The 20,191-nt window shown below is 48.0% G+C and overlaps 1 protein-coding gene across 1 annotated transcript in view; it reads right to left on the reverse strand.

Moving 5' to 3' along the window:
- PTPRJ (protein tyrosine phosphatase receptor type J) overlaps window positions 1-18,900 on the reverse strand; it is a 164,020-nt gene extending 145,120 nt beyond the window's left edge. Inside the window, exon 1 of the mRNA XM_080815966.1 lies at window positions 18,766-18,900. Within this exon, the coding sequence (XP_080672092.1) occupies window positions 18,766-18,861 (96 nt within the window). The 5' untranslated portion in view covers window positions 18,862-18,900. The remainder of the gene's footprint in view (window positions 1-18,765) is intronic.
- Window positions 18,901-20,191: the final 1,291 nt, after the last annotated feature.

Below are 20,191 nucleotides of genomic sequence, written 5' to 3' on the forward strand. Positions count from 1 at the left end.
AGTGTTTCATTCTGCAAATGTCAATCCAACCATCCCATAATTTGAGTTGAAAGCTGCATACTGGAGAGCAGGCACCCCTAAAATGAGCTCTAAAAATGAAATAAATAGGGGTGCCTAGGTGGCTCCATCGGTTAAGTGCCTGACTCTTGACCTCAGCCCAGGTCTTGATCTCAGGGTCTTCAGTTCATGCCACAAACTGGGATCCACGCTGGGCAGAGTCCACTTAAAAATAAATAAATAAATAAATAAAATAAAATAAAATAAAATAAAAATAAATAAATAAATAATAAAATAATAAATCAAATAAATTAAAAAATAAATAAATAAATAATTAATAAATAAATAAATAAATAAAAGAAAGAAATACGCCTGACTGATTTTGCAGTAAAGTAACTAAGAATACACAATACAGGTGGCTGGCTGCACTCTGAATTTTTCTAGGTACCAACACACAAGTGCAGACAGCAGTACAGAGCACAGTGACTTGACATTTTCCCTCAGCATTAAAAAAAAAAAAAAAAATTAATGACTTTTTCTTCAAAGATCACGTGAAACAGGTTCTACGTGAGTCACACAAAGTCAAAAAGCAATGTGAGGCAGTCACCACATAGCCCGGTTGGCATGTCTGCAAATGCAAATATTAAATTTTAAAATCTGTTTTTAAAAACTGATAACACCCAGCGCCAGCGTGGGCACCATGAAACAGGCAGGCTCATACGTTCTACCGGCGAGGCAAGCAACACACTCCTTTCAGAAAGTCATTTGGCGAGGGGTGTCAAGGATTATAAAGATGCCTGGAAATTAAGCTAAAGAAGTAATTTCCGTTTTGCTGAGAAAGCTGTATGCGTGAAAATATGCATCCCTGCACGACTGGTAACAGTGAAAAATTGGTTTCTGCTTGAATATCTAAATAGAAGAAAGGATAAGTGGATTACAGCACATCCGCGCCCAGCAGCATCCTGGGGCTACTCAGAATTATGTCCATATCACCCTTGTATCACCGTGGGGTGGGGGGACCTTCTCTTCATTTAGCTGTTTGGCATTAAAGGATCTGAAACTGTCCCTGCTCTGTGATCACAATTAATTTCGATAACAAGGCACCTGGCATAAATCACAGCTGTAACTACTTTAAAATTACAGGTCTGTGATGAGGGAGGAATATATGGCTTTTTTTCTCCCTTTCTCAAGCTCCTAACTTCCTTTTCATCTTGTTATGCCACTCTTCGATAATTAAGGAAAAATACAAAAATAAAAACAAACGCATTTTGAAACTGCTTGATCTCATATCACTACCGAGGCCTGCCTGCTCCCCCGAATGAAGCAGCCACTGGAAATGCAGGGTTCCCCATTCACTCTTCTGTTTATCCAAACTGGGCAAATCCTGCCAGAAGAAAATGTCTCACCAAGGTGACACCTGGTGCAGGCCCGTCCCTGTCACAGAGCTACATCTTCAATTAAAAGGGCCACACAGCCTAGCAAAGGGCCCCGGTAACCTGGTATAGAAAATGAAGGGTTGACGAGCTGAGGCAATGGGGTTGGGAATTACTGTTTTAATTGTTTTATTGATCATGGTCATGATGCTTGACACAAGAGAGGCCCTCAATAGGGATTTGAGGCAAAAATGTTTTACGTGGGAAAACGCACTTGTCCACCCACGCTCTGTAAGTGCCCGGGGCCCAACGCACCATGCATACCCCTCGGGGCCTGCAAAGTATGCACACTAGGGCCTGTGAACAGAAACTGTGTCTGTAAGTGAGCACCTCCAGCAGACAGGAAATGGGTACTTTTGTCACCAACCTGAGAACAAAATGATAAGAAAAGTTAAATGTCACTGTGGGAGAAAAGGCCACAGGGGGAGGGGGAACTCGTGTTTACAGAGCAACTCTGCACACCATCTCTGTTCTGGGGCCATTTGAGCACAATTTCATAAATTCCAAACACCCTGATTCTAGAACCAACTTGCCAAAGCTTGAACCTGGCTCTCTCGCTGATAAGCTGTGTGACCTCAGCCTGGGTGCTTAGCCTCTCCATTCCTCATTTTTCTCTCCTATAAAACGAAGCCAAGAAAGGAACCATGTCATTGAGTGGTTGTGAGGACACACTCAGTGGAAACACAGAAAGCACTTAGCACGATGCCTGGTGCATGGAAAGCATTCGGCAGCAGCTAACCACTAGTGCTGTGATTCCATTTTGCAGACAACAAGGACTGGGCCTCACAGAGGTTCAGTAATTTCCCAAGATCACACAGCTGGGATTCAAACTCAAGCCCACAGGACTTCAAAATCTGTACTTTTGGGGGGGTGCACCTGGCTGTCCCCATCTGCACCTGTTGATCTTGGGGCCCTAAGTTCAAGTCCCACATTGGGTATAGAGATTACTTAAAAAGATATATATATATATAAAATATATACACACACATATATATATAGGGAGCCTGGATGGCTCAGTGGGTTGAGCCTCTACCTTCGGCTCAGGTCATGTTCTCAGGGTCCTGGAATCGAGCCCCGCATCGGGCTCCCTGCTCAGCAGGGAGCCTGCATCCCCCCCACCCCCCGCTCTCTGCCTGCCTCTGCCTACTTGTGATCTCTCTCTCTGTCAAATTAATAAATAAAATCTTTTAAAAAAAAATCTGTACATCTGTACTTTTTTCACTAGAGCAAGCTAAACCCCACACCTGAGGATTACTATGATTTCCCCAAACACACACACACACACACATACACACACACAAACATTTAGGGCTGTCATGACAAAAGGTAAAAAGATCATAACTGGAAATAAGATAGTACTAGAAGGCAGTAAACCCAAATTCTAGTCAACTGTAACTTGAGGGAAATACTAGCTTTGTGTCAGGGCTGTGCTTTCCACTCATCCCTTCAACAAACATCTTTTGGCGACAGGCTCTGCTCCAGGCGTGAGGACGAGCCAGGCACCACACAGAGAGGGACCTTACCTCCTGAAGTCAGGTTCCAGGGCATGGGCAAACAGAACAAGGAACTACTAACAATTTCAGGCGGTGATAAGGACAGAGGACGTGAGGCAGGATGGCGGGATAGGGGGCTCTGGGCAAAGGCCTAAGAAGCAGCCAGGAAGACGTGGGGAATGCTGCCATGAGGGTCCCTGAGAGAGACAGCAGGCAGGTTCCCAGGCCCACAGCATGGCAGCAACTGGAGTGGGAAATGAGGAGGCCAGAAGGGGGTGGGTGGATGAGACGCAGTCGGAGGGGAGGGAGGGGTCGGCTTGGCCCAGACCCGAGCTTCAGGGCTTCACAGGCCACCACCTCCCTGGGCTGATACTAAGGGTGACACGAAGCCACAGAGGGTTTCAAGCAGGGGAGTGACAAGAGTTTATGGGACAGGAAGAGTCTCAGCGTGAAAGTAAAAGAGCCTCACGTAGGGCTGGCACTTCATAAAGGTCCTTCTCCCTGGGCTTCCCTGTCCTCGTGCCACTAGCCCTCTGTAACCCTGGACAGTTGTGCCCATTCTGGCCTCTGTTTCAGGAAAAAAAAAAGAGGGGGGGTGGTCAGGAGTTCTCAGCCCAGGCTGCACATTAACACCATGTGAAGAGTTTGAAGAAAAATACCAATGAGCAAGGCTGGGGATGGTGTGCCCACCCTCCCAGATACTCAAATCCCACGACTCAGGAGTGCGGGCACCGATCAGTATTTCCTAGAAGCTCCGCAGATGGGGTCCTGTTGAGAAGGACCCACTTAGAGAGGCTTCTAAGGCCTTCTTCCCCCTCAGGGGTGTAAGCACTACCCAGGAGGAGTGCCCAAAGACACAACGTGCTGCCTTTGGGAGAGCGAGTTCCTCCTCACTGAGGACACGCAAGCAAAACTCACGTTCTCAGAGATGAAACTCAAGAACCAGACACCCTTCAAAGATCTTTTCCGAGGGGCGCCTGGATGGCTCAGTTAAGGGTCTGCCTTCGCTCAGGTCGTGATCCCAAAGTTCCGGGATGGAGCCCTGAGCTGGGCTCCCTGCTCAGCAAAGAGTCTGCTTCTCCCTCTCTCCCTCTCTCTCTCTGCCCCTGCTCATGCTCTCTCTCTAATACATAAATAAAATCTTTTAAAAAAATTTTTTTTTCCAAAAAAGATTTTGTGATTTATGACTTGCTAGGTGACACACCAGTGAGCAAGTCCTAAGCCTCAGAGAGCAAATAAACAGCAAGTACACTGCTCCTTGCCTTTCTTGTGGCCACAGAAGACATCGCCAGTTGATCCCAGCACCCTCTCCTGCTGAGCAGGCCAACCCCACTGATCGGACACTCCCTTCTATGCAGGACCCCAAGTAGCCACTATCAATCACTTGAAGATGGACACAAACTGGAACCCGTTTGTCTTCCCTGGCCTAATGTCTCAGAGTCCTTTCTCACTCTCAGTGATCCTTTTTATCTTCTTACCAGTAATGATTAACTACCGAAGTGCCGGGCAATTTGCTCAGCTGGTTTGAGGCCAGACTGAGAGATCACGCATTCCATTCCTGAATCTCATACTCTCTGCCCTCCCCAGGTGACATTCCGCACCAGACAGCTGCACCCCCAAACATTTACAGGACAGGGCCTGAGACAGACTATAGGTGAGATCAGGGCAAGCCAATGCTACTCCTGGAAAAACTCATAGGAGCTGATGTCCTGTGCTATCACTGAGTCGCCCCAAATGGGACACTGTGTGTGTGTGTGTGTGTGTGTGTGTGTGTGCACGCACTAGGCGCCATGCTGGGAGCCTCCCCATGCATTTTCTTGTGGAATTGAGATCCCCAGCCTCTGAGGTGTTTACTGTCCCCATCTGGCACATGAGAAAATTCAGGGCTTTGAAAGCATTGTGTTGCCATTGGTCACAAAGCCGGAGAAGATCCTGGGACAGCCACATCCTTGGCTCTGGGCAAGTCCCTTCACCTCCTCGTTGCCTGCTCTCTACAACAGACACGACCACCGATCACCACAAGGGTGAAAGGAAGGCCCCATACACAGTGTAGACGATACGGTGGACGTTGCAGAATAACGGGCTAGGATCCGGGTAAAAGAAAATGGAGCCCCAGACAACAGGATGTCCAGACCAGGTCTGACCCACATAGACTTGGGAGCACTGGAGCGGCTTCACAGAGTGCTGTTTTCCTGAAAAGCTGTATGCACACTGAGTTTTCCGAAAGTCAATTGTCTTTGCCGCTGGCCAGCCTGCATCACAGGGGCGTTTCAGTGGGTTTCCCAGGTTTCTCCTCCTGCCTCATTCCTGCTGGTGTCTCCTCTCCAGCTCAGACAGAATTATCTCTAGGTTTATGCTCTGGGGCCTGCAAACACTCTAAAAGCTGAAAATTGCTCCAGGGACCTGCTGGGAGGGGGAACTTGGCAGTGCATCTCTTTGTAATGGGATCTCCCTTTGACTGGGTCTATCTCGGGTGTGGAACTTGGCACGTTTGAGCCTCTCCCTCAACCTCACATCCCCAGCTGCACACCTGCTGCATTAACACTGGCTTCTCCCTCACCCTGGAGAGAGAGGATGGGAATAATGTCAGTTATCCCCATTTTGCAGGGCAGAAAACTGAGGCCGAGAACACAGGGAGTGATGGTGCATAGGAATGAACCCCCAGGTGCCAAGACTCCTTGCACAGTGCTTCCTCTCCCACACTATCCCTAAAAACTCTCCCTGAGCAAGCAGAGAGTCAGATGTGAGCCCTCTTCTGAGACCTAGCAACCTGGTTGTCTGTCCCATCTGTAAAACTCTGGTTCGTGGACTCACTGGGAAGGCGGATCAATTACCAACAGGATCTCATGGAAATGGAAGGACAGCCAGCCCCCACTACTGAGACTGCCAGGTACTGGCAACCTAAACCTTTGCTTCAACACAGGCACTGCCCAAAGCCATGGTTCTCAACCAGGACACGGTCCCCCTCAGGGGACATTTGGCACTATCTGAAGACATTTTTCATTATTACAAGTGTGAGTGTGTGTTGGTGGGGGGAGGGGTGCTTCCGGCATCTAGCAGGCAGGGATGTCACTAACCATCCTACCACGCACAGGACCGTCCCCAAAACAACAAATTAATGGGGTCCAAGCATCCATAGTGCTGTGGTTGAAAACCCTGGTTTAAAGGAAAAGAAGGCCTCACTCACCCCAACCACACTCTCAGGGGCAAAGCTGAAATGCCAGATTCCAGGGGAGAGCAAAGGCTAAGTGCTACACACATATCTTCCAAAAGAAATCAAAAGACTGGTGGCAAACTCAGTGGTCAAAAAGAGGCTGAGTCCCCTGGGGATAAAAATACATTATATGTTTACCAAAAAAATAATAATAAATAAAAAAATTTTAAAAAAAAAGAGGCTGAGGGTCTAAGTCCCACCTCAGTACATCTATCCTCTCTTTATTATTTAATAAGTGTCCTGAATAATTCTTTGTGATATGTACTTTATTTTACATACCTCCTATAACAACCTGAGAGCTGAGTCCTATTATCACCACTATTTTATAGTCAAGAAAATTGAGGCACGGAGAGGTTCTAACATGGTCAAAGTAAAACAAGGAATTCCCACCCAGGCATCTGTCTCTAAAGCCCTGGGTTTTAACCACTGCATTATACTGGGCTTGGTCCCATGAACAAGCCCAGAGTGAGACTATCAACAAAGGTGACTTTATCTGCCTGATGTCCACTATCATAGGAACAGACTCCAGCAGCCAGGTACCAGGAAGCCAAACTGGAGGTTATCATTGATGTTAGAGAAGCCCAGGTCTGAGCTATGGAAACAATTTCAGTATCAAGTCTAAACTCTAATGAGAATGCAGGATCAGAGAACAAGGAAAGAGATCGTTTGGGGGGAGAATGGTTTGCAGGATAAGATGAGCCTGAGAAACAGGTTGAGGCATGAAATCAGAAGATGAGCATTTGATGATGAGACCAAGCTATATGTAGCAGGTGTACAGCAATGGAAGAGACATGAGCTAGGCTGGAGAGTGCTAGAGTTCAAAGATGTGCTAGTGCTCAGTAAATAATTCCTGGAGGAAGAATTTAATGAGCGGGGATGGTCTCACCAGCAAGGAGAAATGACCACCAGGACCATTATTCTCCTCCACGAAAGGCTGGCTTTGGTTGGTTGTACGGGATCTCTCTCTTCTCTCTCATGATCTCCTGCTCTAACTTAACTGACATTTCTCTCCTAGAGACAGTTGTGATTCAGAAGATAGAAGAGCATCTTGAGACAGGCCAACATGTCTTAAGGAAGAGCTCTCATGCTTACATCCCCTACAATTTCTCTTCACACAGTGGGATTTGGTGCCCATTCTAGATAATACTCTCAGGCATCAAGGCTCACAATAGTTGAACACTTTCAGAGAAGGTCTCCTCAAACCTTGGGAACATGGCAACTGCAGCCCCAAAGTCAGGAGATGTTGTGTTAATGAAGAGGGGTGAATCGGAAGTGAAAAGTTAAGGAGCTGCTAAACACCACAAACCGGACTTGGTGCCTTATACACCTTCCCTCACTTAACCCTCATAACTCATGGCCTGGCAATCATTATCACTTTCCAGATGACACAACAGGTTCCAAGTAGCTTAAGCACCTGGGCAGATAGTAGGGCCACATGGTATAGGAGAAGAGTGTGGATTTGGACCCATGCTTCTGCTAATACCAAAGGCCACTCTTCTTCTTACAGGATCCTATGAAGTCATATGTGCCCAAGTTCAAGCTCTATGAAACCCAAATTCACTCATAACAGTAAGACCAAGACTCCAACAAGATGCCATTATGTCATTTATTTGATTGGGGCCAAGGCCACAAAGTTTCAGGAAGTCTTTATCACAGATGGTTCCAGAATCCAAAATCCATAGCAAAGACTATCTTATCTTTTGTGGCTTTGGGAAGTAATTTACTTCTGCCACCTCATGACTCTGGGCAGCACCCATCCCACAGAAGACGGCCCTCCTACATTTGAGAACTGCCCTCACATCCAGCTGTCCGTGCATGTAAGCAGTCCTGTTTGGCTCCCTCTTGTGCCCCCAAAGAAGCCCACAACCAGCTGGCTGAGGTACATGGCCACGGACCAGGTCATAACTCTTGGGGCCTCAGTTTTCATCCCTGTACCTACATCATAGGATTATGAGTTCATACGTAAAAAGTTCTGATGATAATTCATAATCAATATCCAGCCTGTGGCACATGCTACTGTTATTTCTATAATCTCAATTTATCCAAAGACAATCATCAGAGATGTGTTCAGAGATTGAATTACAAAGTCATCTGAATAGGGTTGATGGTGGCAAAAAAAAAAAAAAAAAAGTCAAAAACAAACTGGAAGATTAATCACAGCAGAAATGAAATAAGGAACCTCCGTATAGGATGCAACCGCTAAAAGTTACCAAGAGAAAAGAACATCTACTGGCAAAGGAAAAAGGTTGCAATATATTGTCACTACTTTGCAAACTGCCCCCAAGAACAGACAGGAGAGTGAACTCACATCCCCAGAAACTGAAGATTTCTTTATGGTTGCTGAAAAGATTCTGGATGCAAATTTCACATTTAATCTACAATATGTCCATATTTGTTTGTTTCCAAAGAATATTAGAAAATATTTCCCACTAAGTAAGAGTGATGCTCCAGGAAAAAGCTTCATGTTTATGCTGTAGCTTTCTGGGGTACCCCTAGGGATGCATTTGCCCCCCCCCACTATAATATACACACACCAATATAAGTTACAAAACATGTCTAGCAGGTAATCCTATTTTAGGATGGATGGATGGGTAAGAAGGGAGGGAGGGAAATAAAGGGAGGAGGGAATGAGGAAGGAAGGAAGGGAAGGAAGGAGGGGAAAGAAGGGACAGGGAGGGAGGGGGAGGGAGGGAGAGAGAGGAAGGAGGAAAATAAAAACATAAAGAAAAAATTACCATTCAAAATAGGTGAAGGGGAGTGGAGATTACAGATAATTTTGCTTTCTTCTTTTATTTATCTACATTTCCAATTTTTTTTTTTACGTTTCCAATTTTTTTAATATAAAAAAATGACAACAACCTAAACTGACTCACCTGGGAATTAAATCAACCCCCTCTGGATGAGGCTCCCCGAGCCAACTGGGGTCTAAGGGCCCCCAGAGCACCAGCATGAGGTCCTGTGCAGATCAGCATGAGTGCAGTGAGGGCAGCACAACCTGGAGGTAAAAATTCTGGGCTGTGAGGCCAGGCAGGGCCAAGTGTGAGTCCCCACTACTCACCAGATGGCTGATGGTCCCTCAGAACTTCGGACCCCCCGAGATCTGCTCCTAAGTTCTCAGAGTACATGACACGGTAGGCAGGAAAGGTTTGCTTTCCACCTAACCCATTAACCAAAGAACCCAAAGCATAGCCAATAGGTTGTGCTACAGAGGTGGTCTTAGGAGGCGGTCCCCCTGCAGTTTCTAGAAGGGCAGCTACTTAAGAGTAGGCCCCGTCAGTTTCCAGTGGACCCGCTCCCTTCCTAGGGACCTCCCTGAAAGCTGGTCCCTCTTGCACCAGCCACTGTGAGACCCTGTTCAGCTACACTTGGGGGCATTTACAGTGCATAACTGGGGACTTTATACTGGTTTCCCACCGTCTCTGGAAACAAAATCCACCCCCACCCCTCCCCCACACCTTCTGCCTCTCAACAGCCTATCCTAGGAACTTCCAGTTTCTTGGACAATGCTGAAAGCCACAATAAGAAATTCATACTCTATGCACTTTAGCACACATTCGCACAGAGTATATGTGACGGAAACAAATTTCATGACACAACACTTACCTTTTCTACATGCAGTAAACCCTGAAACTCTCTAATCCATCATTCTTTAATGCTGCTCATAATTTACTAAATTGGTTTTACGGCCCATGGTTTTAAACAGACTGCTTTCCAGCAGATAGATCTAGGTTTTGGTTTTCCAAACTTCGCCCATGCTCTGGATCATATTAGCTGGAACCATGTTTGAGGGCCAATAGTCAAAGGACCAAAAATAATATTTCATATGGTTCAACCTAAAAGTATGTGCCTCCCGTACACTGATTCTAAATTTAATTAAGTTTTACAACTAGGCTACACTATGTGCAAAAGACAGATGACACCTGAATTGGACAAGTCACTCAGAGACAGACTGAGCCACACCTTAAGTGGGAAGGACAGGGGCACCTGGGTGGCTCAGTTAAGGGTCTGCCTTCAGCTCAGGTCATGATCCCAAGGTCCCGGGATTGAGCCCCACATTGGGCTCCCTGCTCACTGGAGAGCCTGCTTTGCCCACTGCTTGCTGCTGCTCACCCTCCTCATGCTCGCTCGCTCTCTCTCTCTCTCTCTGTCAATCTTGCTCTCTGTGCCAAATAAATATTTATTTGACACAGAGAGAGAGAGAGAGACAGACAGAGCACAAGCAGAGGGAGTGGCAGGCAGAGGGAGAAGTAGGTAGAGGGAGAAGCAGGCTCCCTGCTGAGCAAGGAGCCTGATGTGGGACTCGATCCCAGGACTCTGGGCTCATGATCCGAGCAGAAGGCAGACTATTAAAATCTTTTTAAATAAATAAATAAATAGTGGAATGCTGTAAGCTCATATATGCTGAAGGGCTTTGTAACCTATAAGGTAAACATAATTTTTTAAATCTTTCTAAGAGCTAATTTATGCCAGTACCCCCAGCAAAGTAAGTTGATACAACAACAGCCAACATCTTCTGAGGGTTTATTTCATGCTAAGAACTTGCTATGTGGATCCATTTAATCCATATTTTTGTTGTCCCCATTTTCCAGATGAGAACAAGTACAGCTCTGAGCATAAGAGTTCTTGGAGGAGTCAGGTCTGTCCGACTCCCAAGCTGGTATGCTAAACTCTACCCACACCGAACTCCCTGCAGCCCTCTGTCTCTGGGCTCAAGAATAGGACTAACCACTTCCAGTGGGTAAGGAAGAACCCCTATGACACAAGGACATGAGAAAAAGGCAGCCCTTGGGCCAGGAGCAGGAGCTGCAGGACCGCCTTGCAGCCATAGAAACCAGCGGTACAGTCAGGACAGACTCCCCTGGTCTCCCACCTCCTGCAATTAGAGCCAAGGACTATATCTTTACTTTTGATTGGTGGTATTAAATAACTCCTCTTGGCCCTGCAGGAAAGGTATCCAGAGCAGGGAGGCAGCCACAGCCAGAGCTGGCCAGGTCACAAAACAAAGAGAAATGCTCAAGTTAATGCCAGCAGAACGCTGTTTTTTAAAGACCACGGTCAGTAGTCCTGTGCTTCTCGGTGGCTAGGACCACCCTGGCCACTCTTCAGTCATATCTTGTGGTCATTTAACCTATATCAATTATATTCACTGTCAAAAGAGAAACGTAATTTGTTTCTTTTTTAAGATTTATTTCTTTATTTGAGAGACAGACAGAGCAGGGGAGGGACAGAGGGCAAGGGAGAGAGAGAGAATCTCAAGCAGACTCCCGCTGAGTGCGGAGCCTGACGCAGGTTTTGATCTCACAACCCTGAGATCGTGACCTGAGCCGAAACAAAGAGTCAGACACTTAACTGACTGAGCCAGCCAGGTGCCCTGAGATATGTAATTTAAATTATGCTATCAGGGAAGCGTACAGGGCTCCACATTATACATCTGAATACATATATATGCATATGTGTGTGTGTGTAAACATTTCATTGTGGACTTAATCTCTTAAATCCAATTTAAAAGATTCTGTGGCACAATTTTGACAAGTCATAATTATGGCCATGTGCCCTAACTTGAAAATCTAACTCCTGAGTAAATGGAATATTCTGTTAAATATTGTTCTATTTCTGTACCCATTTACGAGGAACTTTGACATAATGCAATCTCAACTTATCCAACTACCCTGTTTGAGAAGTACTATTAGTATTATTAGCATTTTAGAAATGTGAACACCAAGGATCAGAAAGGTTCAGGGACCTGCCCAAGATCACAGCTAGTTAGATGGGAGAGGCAGGGTTCCAACCAAGCAATCCAGTTCCAAGCTCTATAGTCTCTTCACCATCCAGGGATCTTATTTATTTCTGAGTCCCTGAAGAACAAGGGCCACATCTAAAATAGTTGGAAAATACACATATTTCCAACACAAATGAGAGCTATAGGACTAACTTCTTTAATTTCCAAAGACCCTATACAAATCAATAACAAAATGACAATCCTTTTTCTTTCTTTTTTTTTTTTTTTTTTTTTTTTTTAATGAACAGGGAGTTAGCTAGAAAGTAAGGAAGGAAGGAAGGAAGGAATGCAGATGTCCAAAACATAGGAAAAAATATTCAACTAATTCAAAGATATAAATAAAAGTAGCAAGACACAATTTTTTCACCTCTCAGACTGGCACACATTCAAAAATTTAACAATCCTCAGGGCGCCTGGCTGGCTCAGGCAGTAAAGCATGCAACACTTGATCTCAGGGTTGTGAGTTCAAGCCCCACGTTGGGTGCAGAGATTACTTAAAGAAAAAAAAATTGTTTTAAAGATTAAAAAAATAAAATTTAATAATCCTCAGTTCTCAAACCTATGGGTGGGTGCAGGCAAACTGGGGCAATGTTTCTGGAGGAAACAACTTAACAACAGCTATCAAACTTTAAATGCATGTACCCTCTAATGCAACAATCCTAAAATTAGAAATTTATCCTATGGATATCCTTGTGAAAGTGACAAGAAATAGGCACAAAAGACATTCTCTGAAGCATGATTTGTAAAAGGCTTGGGGAAGGGGCACTAAAAACAATTAAAGTGTCCCCTGATAGGGGCATGGGCAAATAAATCATGGTAACTTCACACATCAGAATCCCAAGCAGTCATTTAAAGGAATGAGTTAAAGCTGTCAGTAAAGGTATTAAAAATCTCTAAAATAACAAAGTAAATTAAAAGGCTAAGTAGACTACAATATATACATAAAGTTTTCAATGTAACTTTTTAAAAAGATTAATGCAGATACATGTATACATTACAAAGAAACATTTTTCCTCCTGGAAGGAAACCAAGAATACCCACCGTGAATACCTGCAAAGAAAACTGATATTTTTCTAACGCTATACAGCTTTAGAGTGGAGGGTTTTTAACCTGAGAATCCTAGGCTGTTTCAAAAAGTCTATAAAACCCTTGAAATTGGATACAAAGTTGTAAATATGTGCATTCCTTTTAGGGAGAAGATACTTCCCTTTTACATACTCTGTAAGGGTATCATACCCCCACCTCACCCCCGGAAAGATTAAGAACCACTGTGTTATGGACTCCACACTGGTGCTAAGTTTTAATATTCACTCACTTATTTACCCAGAAGCCATGAAATAACACTAGGCTGGGGCCCGGCACAGACACCCAGAAAACCACCACCCGTTCCTGCCCTGGAGAAGGAGATAGTTTGGAGCATAATGACGACATTGTCTGCTCAAGACTCAGAAATGGCAACAGGGTACAGCTTTCCTCTAACAGGAAGAAGGAAAAGTGGAACTGAAAATTATTTGCATGTTTAAAATTAGACCTTCTGTGGGAGCTGACACTACTTCGCTTTCAAAATGCCCCCTAATCCACCGTTTCAGTCCCACCGGCCCCTCCACCCAGGCATTTACATGTCATGAAAATTCTGAGACAATGGGATGACTACAGCTATCACTAATAAGGAAGTAATAACAAATTTCCTACAGCTCCCGTCCTCGGCAGGGTCACCAGGAAAGCCATACGAGGAGGTGACAAACTACAGTGGACCTCTCTCGCCTGAGATACCTGCTGTTTCCAGGGACCTCGACTTAGAGACCCTCTGCCCCCACTCATCCCTGTCAGGGGTGCGGGAGGTGGAGGACAACGAGGACATCACACACACACAGCCTGTATCACAATTGTGAGTGGCTGGCTGGGGGTGATCAGAGTAACCTCTCACTCCCAAGGCCTGTAAGTCACAAAGGCAGGCCGACTGCTGGGTGCCCAGTACTTCCTAAACTTAAGCAATTTGTCACCTTTACAAGTTTGCCATAACCATATCATCATTTCATAAATAGGTACCCAATATTTTTCTTCGGATCAGCTTTTTATTAAACATAAACAATTTATATGCCAAGATACTACATTTAGCCTCATTCTACCTATAAAATCATGGATATGTTATGCAACTTACTATTTTTTTATTAATACCCTCTAAAATAAAAAATTCTTAACATTAAAAAAAAAAAAAGGTTTTGTGACAGAGCTAAGTTTCCCGTGCATGCCCACAGGTGTCACTCTGTGAGAAGCGCCTGATAACGATTTGTTATATGAACTAATGTTGTGAAGCCCCACTTCTTCCCCCCAAACAACAGCCATAGCCCACAACCTTAGAATCTTGCCTTAGATTTCATATGGCAGTTCCTCTTCTATCATATTTGCTCCTCTTCAACTGCCCAGGGAAGCAGGAAGTGTTAGTCCCATTTTCCAGATAAGGAAATGAGGAGTCACCGAGGTTAAGGGACTTGCCCAAGTTTATGCAGCAGCTAAGTGGCAGAGCGAGGACCCGAACCAGGTCTTTCCACCCCAGACCCTGTCTCCACTAAGACTCAGGCTCTCAAAGCAAGACGAGCAGGAAGGAGGTTCCTGGGTTGTCCGTGTCACAAACAGAGCAGACCCTATAGAGTACAAGATGCAGAGAAACTAAAAGGACTCCCTGCCCCATCAGGGTTCAGAACCCACAAGCCCGTTCTTCACCACAAGTCTGTCCGTGCACACAGAAGACCTTCTCTTAAATATATGACTTTGTACAGCACAGGACAGTAAATGGGGGCAGTGACGGCCTAGCTCTACCAAATCCTAGTTATAAATCATGGGTAAGCACAGAACCCCAGTTTTCTCTCAGATAAAATGGGAACATGAACAGCACCTACCTTTTAGTATTTCTGAAATGGTCAAATGAGATAATGCATTCAAACCCTGACCACAGTATCTGCCACGTATAAGGTTACCTATTAATTATAATATTACCAGCAGCGTGAGGTTAAAAAGGAAATATACAGAAAACTGCCTCTTACCCTGCACTCAAAATAATTCCCTTGGCCAAGCAGTGAATGGACTAAGAAGTAATTGCGGGCCATGTGCGGGCTAAACCCAGGCCTACAGTCATCCAGCAACTCTACCTCGGCCTCAACCCCAAGCAAAAAATTACTTTTAGGAGCTAAATAACCTCTTTGCTGACCAAAATTGTTCATTCAGGAGCCAGGATTCTCCCTGCACAGGAAAGCTTGGGGATCCGTGGTTGTCTTCATGGTGGGGCTCAACTTGAAATCAGCTCAAAGTCACAGTCTAACCATAAACCAGCCTGCTCTGTTTTCTTAAACTGTCTGCAAACAAAACATAATCGTTTGGTTTTTCCATTGTTGTTCTGAAGCAAAACAAAATATTTAAAGTCACCCATATGAGATTTTAACAAGCAACTTTAAGAGGAGTCAACATATTTTTTGTAGTCTGGATGAAGCAGGAAGGTAAGCAGGCTTAAGAATTAGCTATTATAGATCACAGACGCAAACACTTATTATTCACCAGGAAACAAGAAAGCAAAGAAAAAGCAAATCCAAAACACTATAAGACCAACAAGACAGCTATCAGTCACCAGCTTCTTTCTTTCTTCCTTTTTTTCTTCCTTTCTTTCTACCCGTCCCCCCCCCCCCCATTTTAAAGCAGCCCACTATCAAGCTATTTCTTAAAGAATCTGTCAGGACTATTTCCCAAGGAAAGGAGGGGAGGGTGCGGGGGGACAGCACCGCTCGGTCACATTGCCTAAAACATACACATAAACCAAAATTAGTGTGCAAAAATGCTATGAGAATGGGTGGGGTCAGACACTTCAACTAGCACTGTCCTCATGCTGGAATCATCTCTGACAGTCCTTCCTGTCTTGAAGAAGGGGAATGAGATGCCAGGGTCAAAAATGGCTTTTCCGCCCCTGCTAAGCACTGGAACTTCCAGCATCTCCTCTCTTCAGCCTCCAAACCCACCCTCATTAAATCCCTCACAGAGCTGTGTCTTTTCCATGCCTTGCCCATTTTTTGGACTTGTTACAGTTTATTCCATTTAAAACACACACACACACACACACCATCCAAGGTTCAGAAAACCAATCAAATGTTAGGGAGGCAGCCTGGTATCTTCACCCACATCTCCTAAATGCACAAACTTCAGAAATCTCAAACATGTTTCCTTTTGAAAAATTCAATTTATACCTACAGTATAGGGCTTACCCAGTGAGGTAGGGCTACGCCTATAGTTAAAAGTTACAGCAAAGGGGCACCTGGGTGGCTCAGAGGTTAAGCCTCTGCCTTCCGCTCAGGGTCCTGGAATCGAGCCCCACATCAGGCTCTCTGCTCAGTGGGGAGCCTGCTTCTCCTTCTCTCCGCTGTTTCTCTGCCTACTTGTTATCTCTGTCAAAAAAAAATAAATAGGGGTGCCTGGGTGGCTCAGTGGGTTAAAGCCTCTGTCTTCGGCTGGGGTCATGATCCCAGGGTCCTGGGATCGAGCCCCGAATCGGGCTCTCTGCCCAGCAGGGAGGCTGCTTCCCCCTCTCTCTCTGCCTGCCTCTCTGCCTACTTGTGATCTCTATCTGTCAAATAAATAAATAAAATCTTTTAAAAAAATAAAATAATAAAATCTTAAAAAAAAAAAAAGTAACAGCAAAGTAAAACATGGCAGAAGAAAGAAAAAAAAAGAGAGAGAGAGAAAGTATCATGAAAAGACAAGGCAGAGGCAGGCAACACAAGTTCCAGTCCCAGCTCCTCCACTGTCTTGCCAGGTGGGTGACCTGAGCCTGATCACCGTCTTCTCTAGGCCTCAATATTCTCCCCTAAAAAATAAAGGGTTTGGGCTATCTTGAAAGTCTGGTCCAGCTCAAAAATTCCCTGAAGTATCCACTCTCAAAATGAACTGTCAACTGTGGATTTTGAAAACGCTTTTTCAGAGAGCCTTTTAGATTTCCTATTTTATAATGTATCCCAAAATGAGAAATAAAGAGTTGCCTTGCGTTTCCACAGAACACATTAGAGAGGAAGGAAATATCTGAACAGGGGACAAGCAGAGAGCAGCAATTTGCTACTGAAATACAAGGAAGGATTGGGCAAGTAATCAATTTACCCCAGACATTTTTTCACTGATTCAAAGCATAGCTAGCAACCACCATGGACAAAGTAAAAACATAATATAATAAAAAATATATGTGTGTCAAATTAAACTAAAAATAAATGAAGAGCAAATATTTCTTTAGTATAAACTTTGGTCCAAGAGATCTTCAATTATGAGGCACTTTTCTTTTTAATCTCATAGACTGCTCTATGTGAATTTCCTTACAGGGACAGGGAGAAGGCAGTCCATACACACTGTGTCTTAACGTAACCCCATCTGGACACCTTTTAATGTTTACAAAGCTCATTCAGACATTAGCCAGTGGACGCTCCTCAAACAATTCTTGGGGGCAGGTGGCGTTAGCCCACCCTACAAACGCTGTTAAAGAAGGTGTGGGAAACTGAAGCCGGGCCCTAGAGCTAATTGAGTGTTTTCTGCAGGAGGCGGTCACACTGCCTTCCAAGGTCTGCTGAAGAAAACTGGGAGGGGAGGTGTGCACCCAGAGCAACTCTTTGGGTGCGAAGAGTTCCTACAGCCCCCAGGCCCCAGTTCCCTTATCCTGCTTGCTAGGCTTCTTTGCGGCCCCAAGGATGGTGCTTCTGGTCTCAGACAATCCTGTATCTGTGCTTGAAAAGTTTTCCCTGAAACCAGGTTCCATCCTTAGCCAATAACTCATTTCCCGGGCTTCCAACATTATCTCCTTAGAGCTGTTGTTTGTATAAAACAAGCGAGATTTTCATTAACAAAATGCACAAGAGCGGTATCACCAGGCCACTTTCGACCGCGGGTGCAGGACCCTAGCAGGCTCCTAGAAGGCTGTGAAGACGAACCCGCTTGCTCAGCTCCCGCGACCAGGGCTGGGTGATTCTGCTCTTTCACTTCTCCCTCTCAAGTTCCCTATCTGTGACATGGGAACGTCTCCCAGCTGCCCAGCCTCAGCCCCAATGGGAATACTACGAAGGGGAAACGGCGCTTTCAGAAAGGTCGGTCGCCAAAATGCCAGGCACAGCAGTATCTGAAAAGCGAAGCTAGAAAACAGGGCGGTGCGGGGAGAGCCTGCGCCCACAAAGCACGAAATAAACCCCCAGGGAAGCAAGCAGCTTCTCCGGGAAGGGGACCGTCGCCTTGACGAAAGCTTGCGAGGGGCCACCTTTGACCGGGCTGGGGACTTCCCCCCAGAAGCGGTCCCCTCGGCCCGGAGGCCCCGCGCCCGGCCCTGCCCCGGCTTCCCCGGCCTCCGCCGCTGCCGGTCGGCCCGGCCCCTCCGGCCCCTGCAGGCCGGGTCGGAGGTCGGCCGCGCTCGGCCAGGCCGGCCCCGCTCCGCGACGCGAGCCCTTCGCAAACACGCCCCCTCCGGCCGCCGCGGGCGGGCTAGCCGGGCCCGCGCCGGCCAGATGTGACCAGCTCCGTGAAGGGCCGGGCCAGAGACGGCCTGGAGCCAGCGCGGGGGCTTCCACCGGGAGGCCACGGGCACCCCGGGACCCCGGATCCCGCCGCGCTGGACTGGGTAGCCGAGGCAGGGGGCTCGGTCGCCGGCGCGCGAGGCCGGCTGGGTTCCTGCGAGCCCCCTCCAAGAGGGGGGCTCGGAGCCCTCGGGCCCCTCGCCACCTCCCGCGGACCCCGCGACAGGGCACACCCGGGCAGGTGCAGGGGATGCCAGTCCCGCCCCACCCTTCGTGCCCGCCCCCCCCCCGCCCCCGCTCCCGGGCCCACCCGGCCGCTCACCTGGCCCAGGCGCAACAGCAGCAGCAGCGGCGGCAGCGCCCAGCGCAGCCCCGGCGAGCGCGGAGGCGGCCGCGCCTCCCGCGCCGCCCGCTTCATGCCCCGCGCGCCCTGGAACGTGCCCGGGACGCGCGAGTCGGGCCCCGCCGTGCGCCCGAGCCCGGGCGCTCTCGTCGCCGCCTCCAGCCGCCGCCTCCTCCTCCTCCTCCTCCAGCCCGTCCGCCTAGTCCCCGCTCCGCCCGCCCCGGGCTTCCCCGGGGACATGGCAGCGGCGGCGGCGGCGGCGGCGGCCACACGGCGGAGCCTGGCGCGGCTGCCGCGGGAGGGACGCGTCCCTGGGCGCGCAGGGGCTTCGCGGGGCGGAGCAAGCGGCGCCCACCCCCCGCGCGCGGCGCCCTGATCCCGGCTCCTGCGGCTCCGGCGGCTCCCGCTGCCTCCTCCGCACGTCATGCGGCTCCGGCTGCAGGGAGCCGCGGCGAGCGCTCAGCCCCCTCCCTTCCCCCTCCCCCTCTGAATATTCATCGCTTCCTCCCGCCCGGCCGGCCAGGCGGCTGCAGAGCACCGCGGCCCCTCGCCGCCCTCCCGCTACAGCCCCCGCCCCCGCCCAACCGGCCGGGCGGGCGGGCGGCGGGGAGGGGGCGGTGGCGCGCTCCGCGCGCGCCCTGGCGGCTCCCCTCCGGCGGGCAGAGGAAGCGCCCCCGCCGTGCCCGCCCTCTCCGCGCAGCCCTCCCACATTCCTGGGGCTCGGGACCCGGGACCCGCTCCGCGGCTCTCGCGCCGCGCCAGCCCATACCCCACGGTACAGGCGTCCCAGCCTCGGCTCCGCTCCGTGGCCCGGGGTTTGGGTCACCAGCTGTTGACCGAGATCCCTGCCGAGGGCACAGCCAGGCCTGCGTTTAGACAACGATCCCGCGAAGGCCTGCTAGACCTGCCCGGTGGGTGGGCGTGGGGGTGAATGAACCCCTAAATTGTAGGAGACGTGCTGTGTGCTGTGTTCTCCCCGCCCCCATCCTCTTCGGCTGAGAGGCAGAGAGCGGGCACGGGACCCGGTCGGGTGATTGGGACCCCGGCTCGGGCGTATGGCAAACCTAGCTCTGCTAGTAACTAGCTGTGTGACCTCGGAAGCGGCATTTCACCTCTCTGGACCTCTCCACTCATCTGCGGAATGAAATTAATACTAGTACCCGTTTAGGGAGACCCGACTGACAATTACATGAGATAACGGCAGAAAAGTCTTAAACCCCGGGCATGACACATAATGGGCCTCAGTAAGCATTCGCTCTTCTCGCAGCTTTCATCGCATCATCGAAGAAGACCGCGAGCTACAAGGGGTTCAAGACAACTGTAGGTGTTACTACTATGCCAGTGCACAAAAGAGAAAACTGAGGATCTGGGAGGCGAAGCCGGTTGCCCTCAGAGAGGTAATGAG

The sequence above is a fragment of the Martes martes genome (assembly GCF_963455335.1).
Source record: "Martes martes genome assembly, chromosome: 10".
In the NCBI taxonomy this organism is placed as follows: domain Eukaryota; kingdom Metazoa; phylum Chordata; class Mammalia; order Carnivora; family Mustelidae; genus Martes; species Martes martes.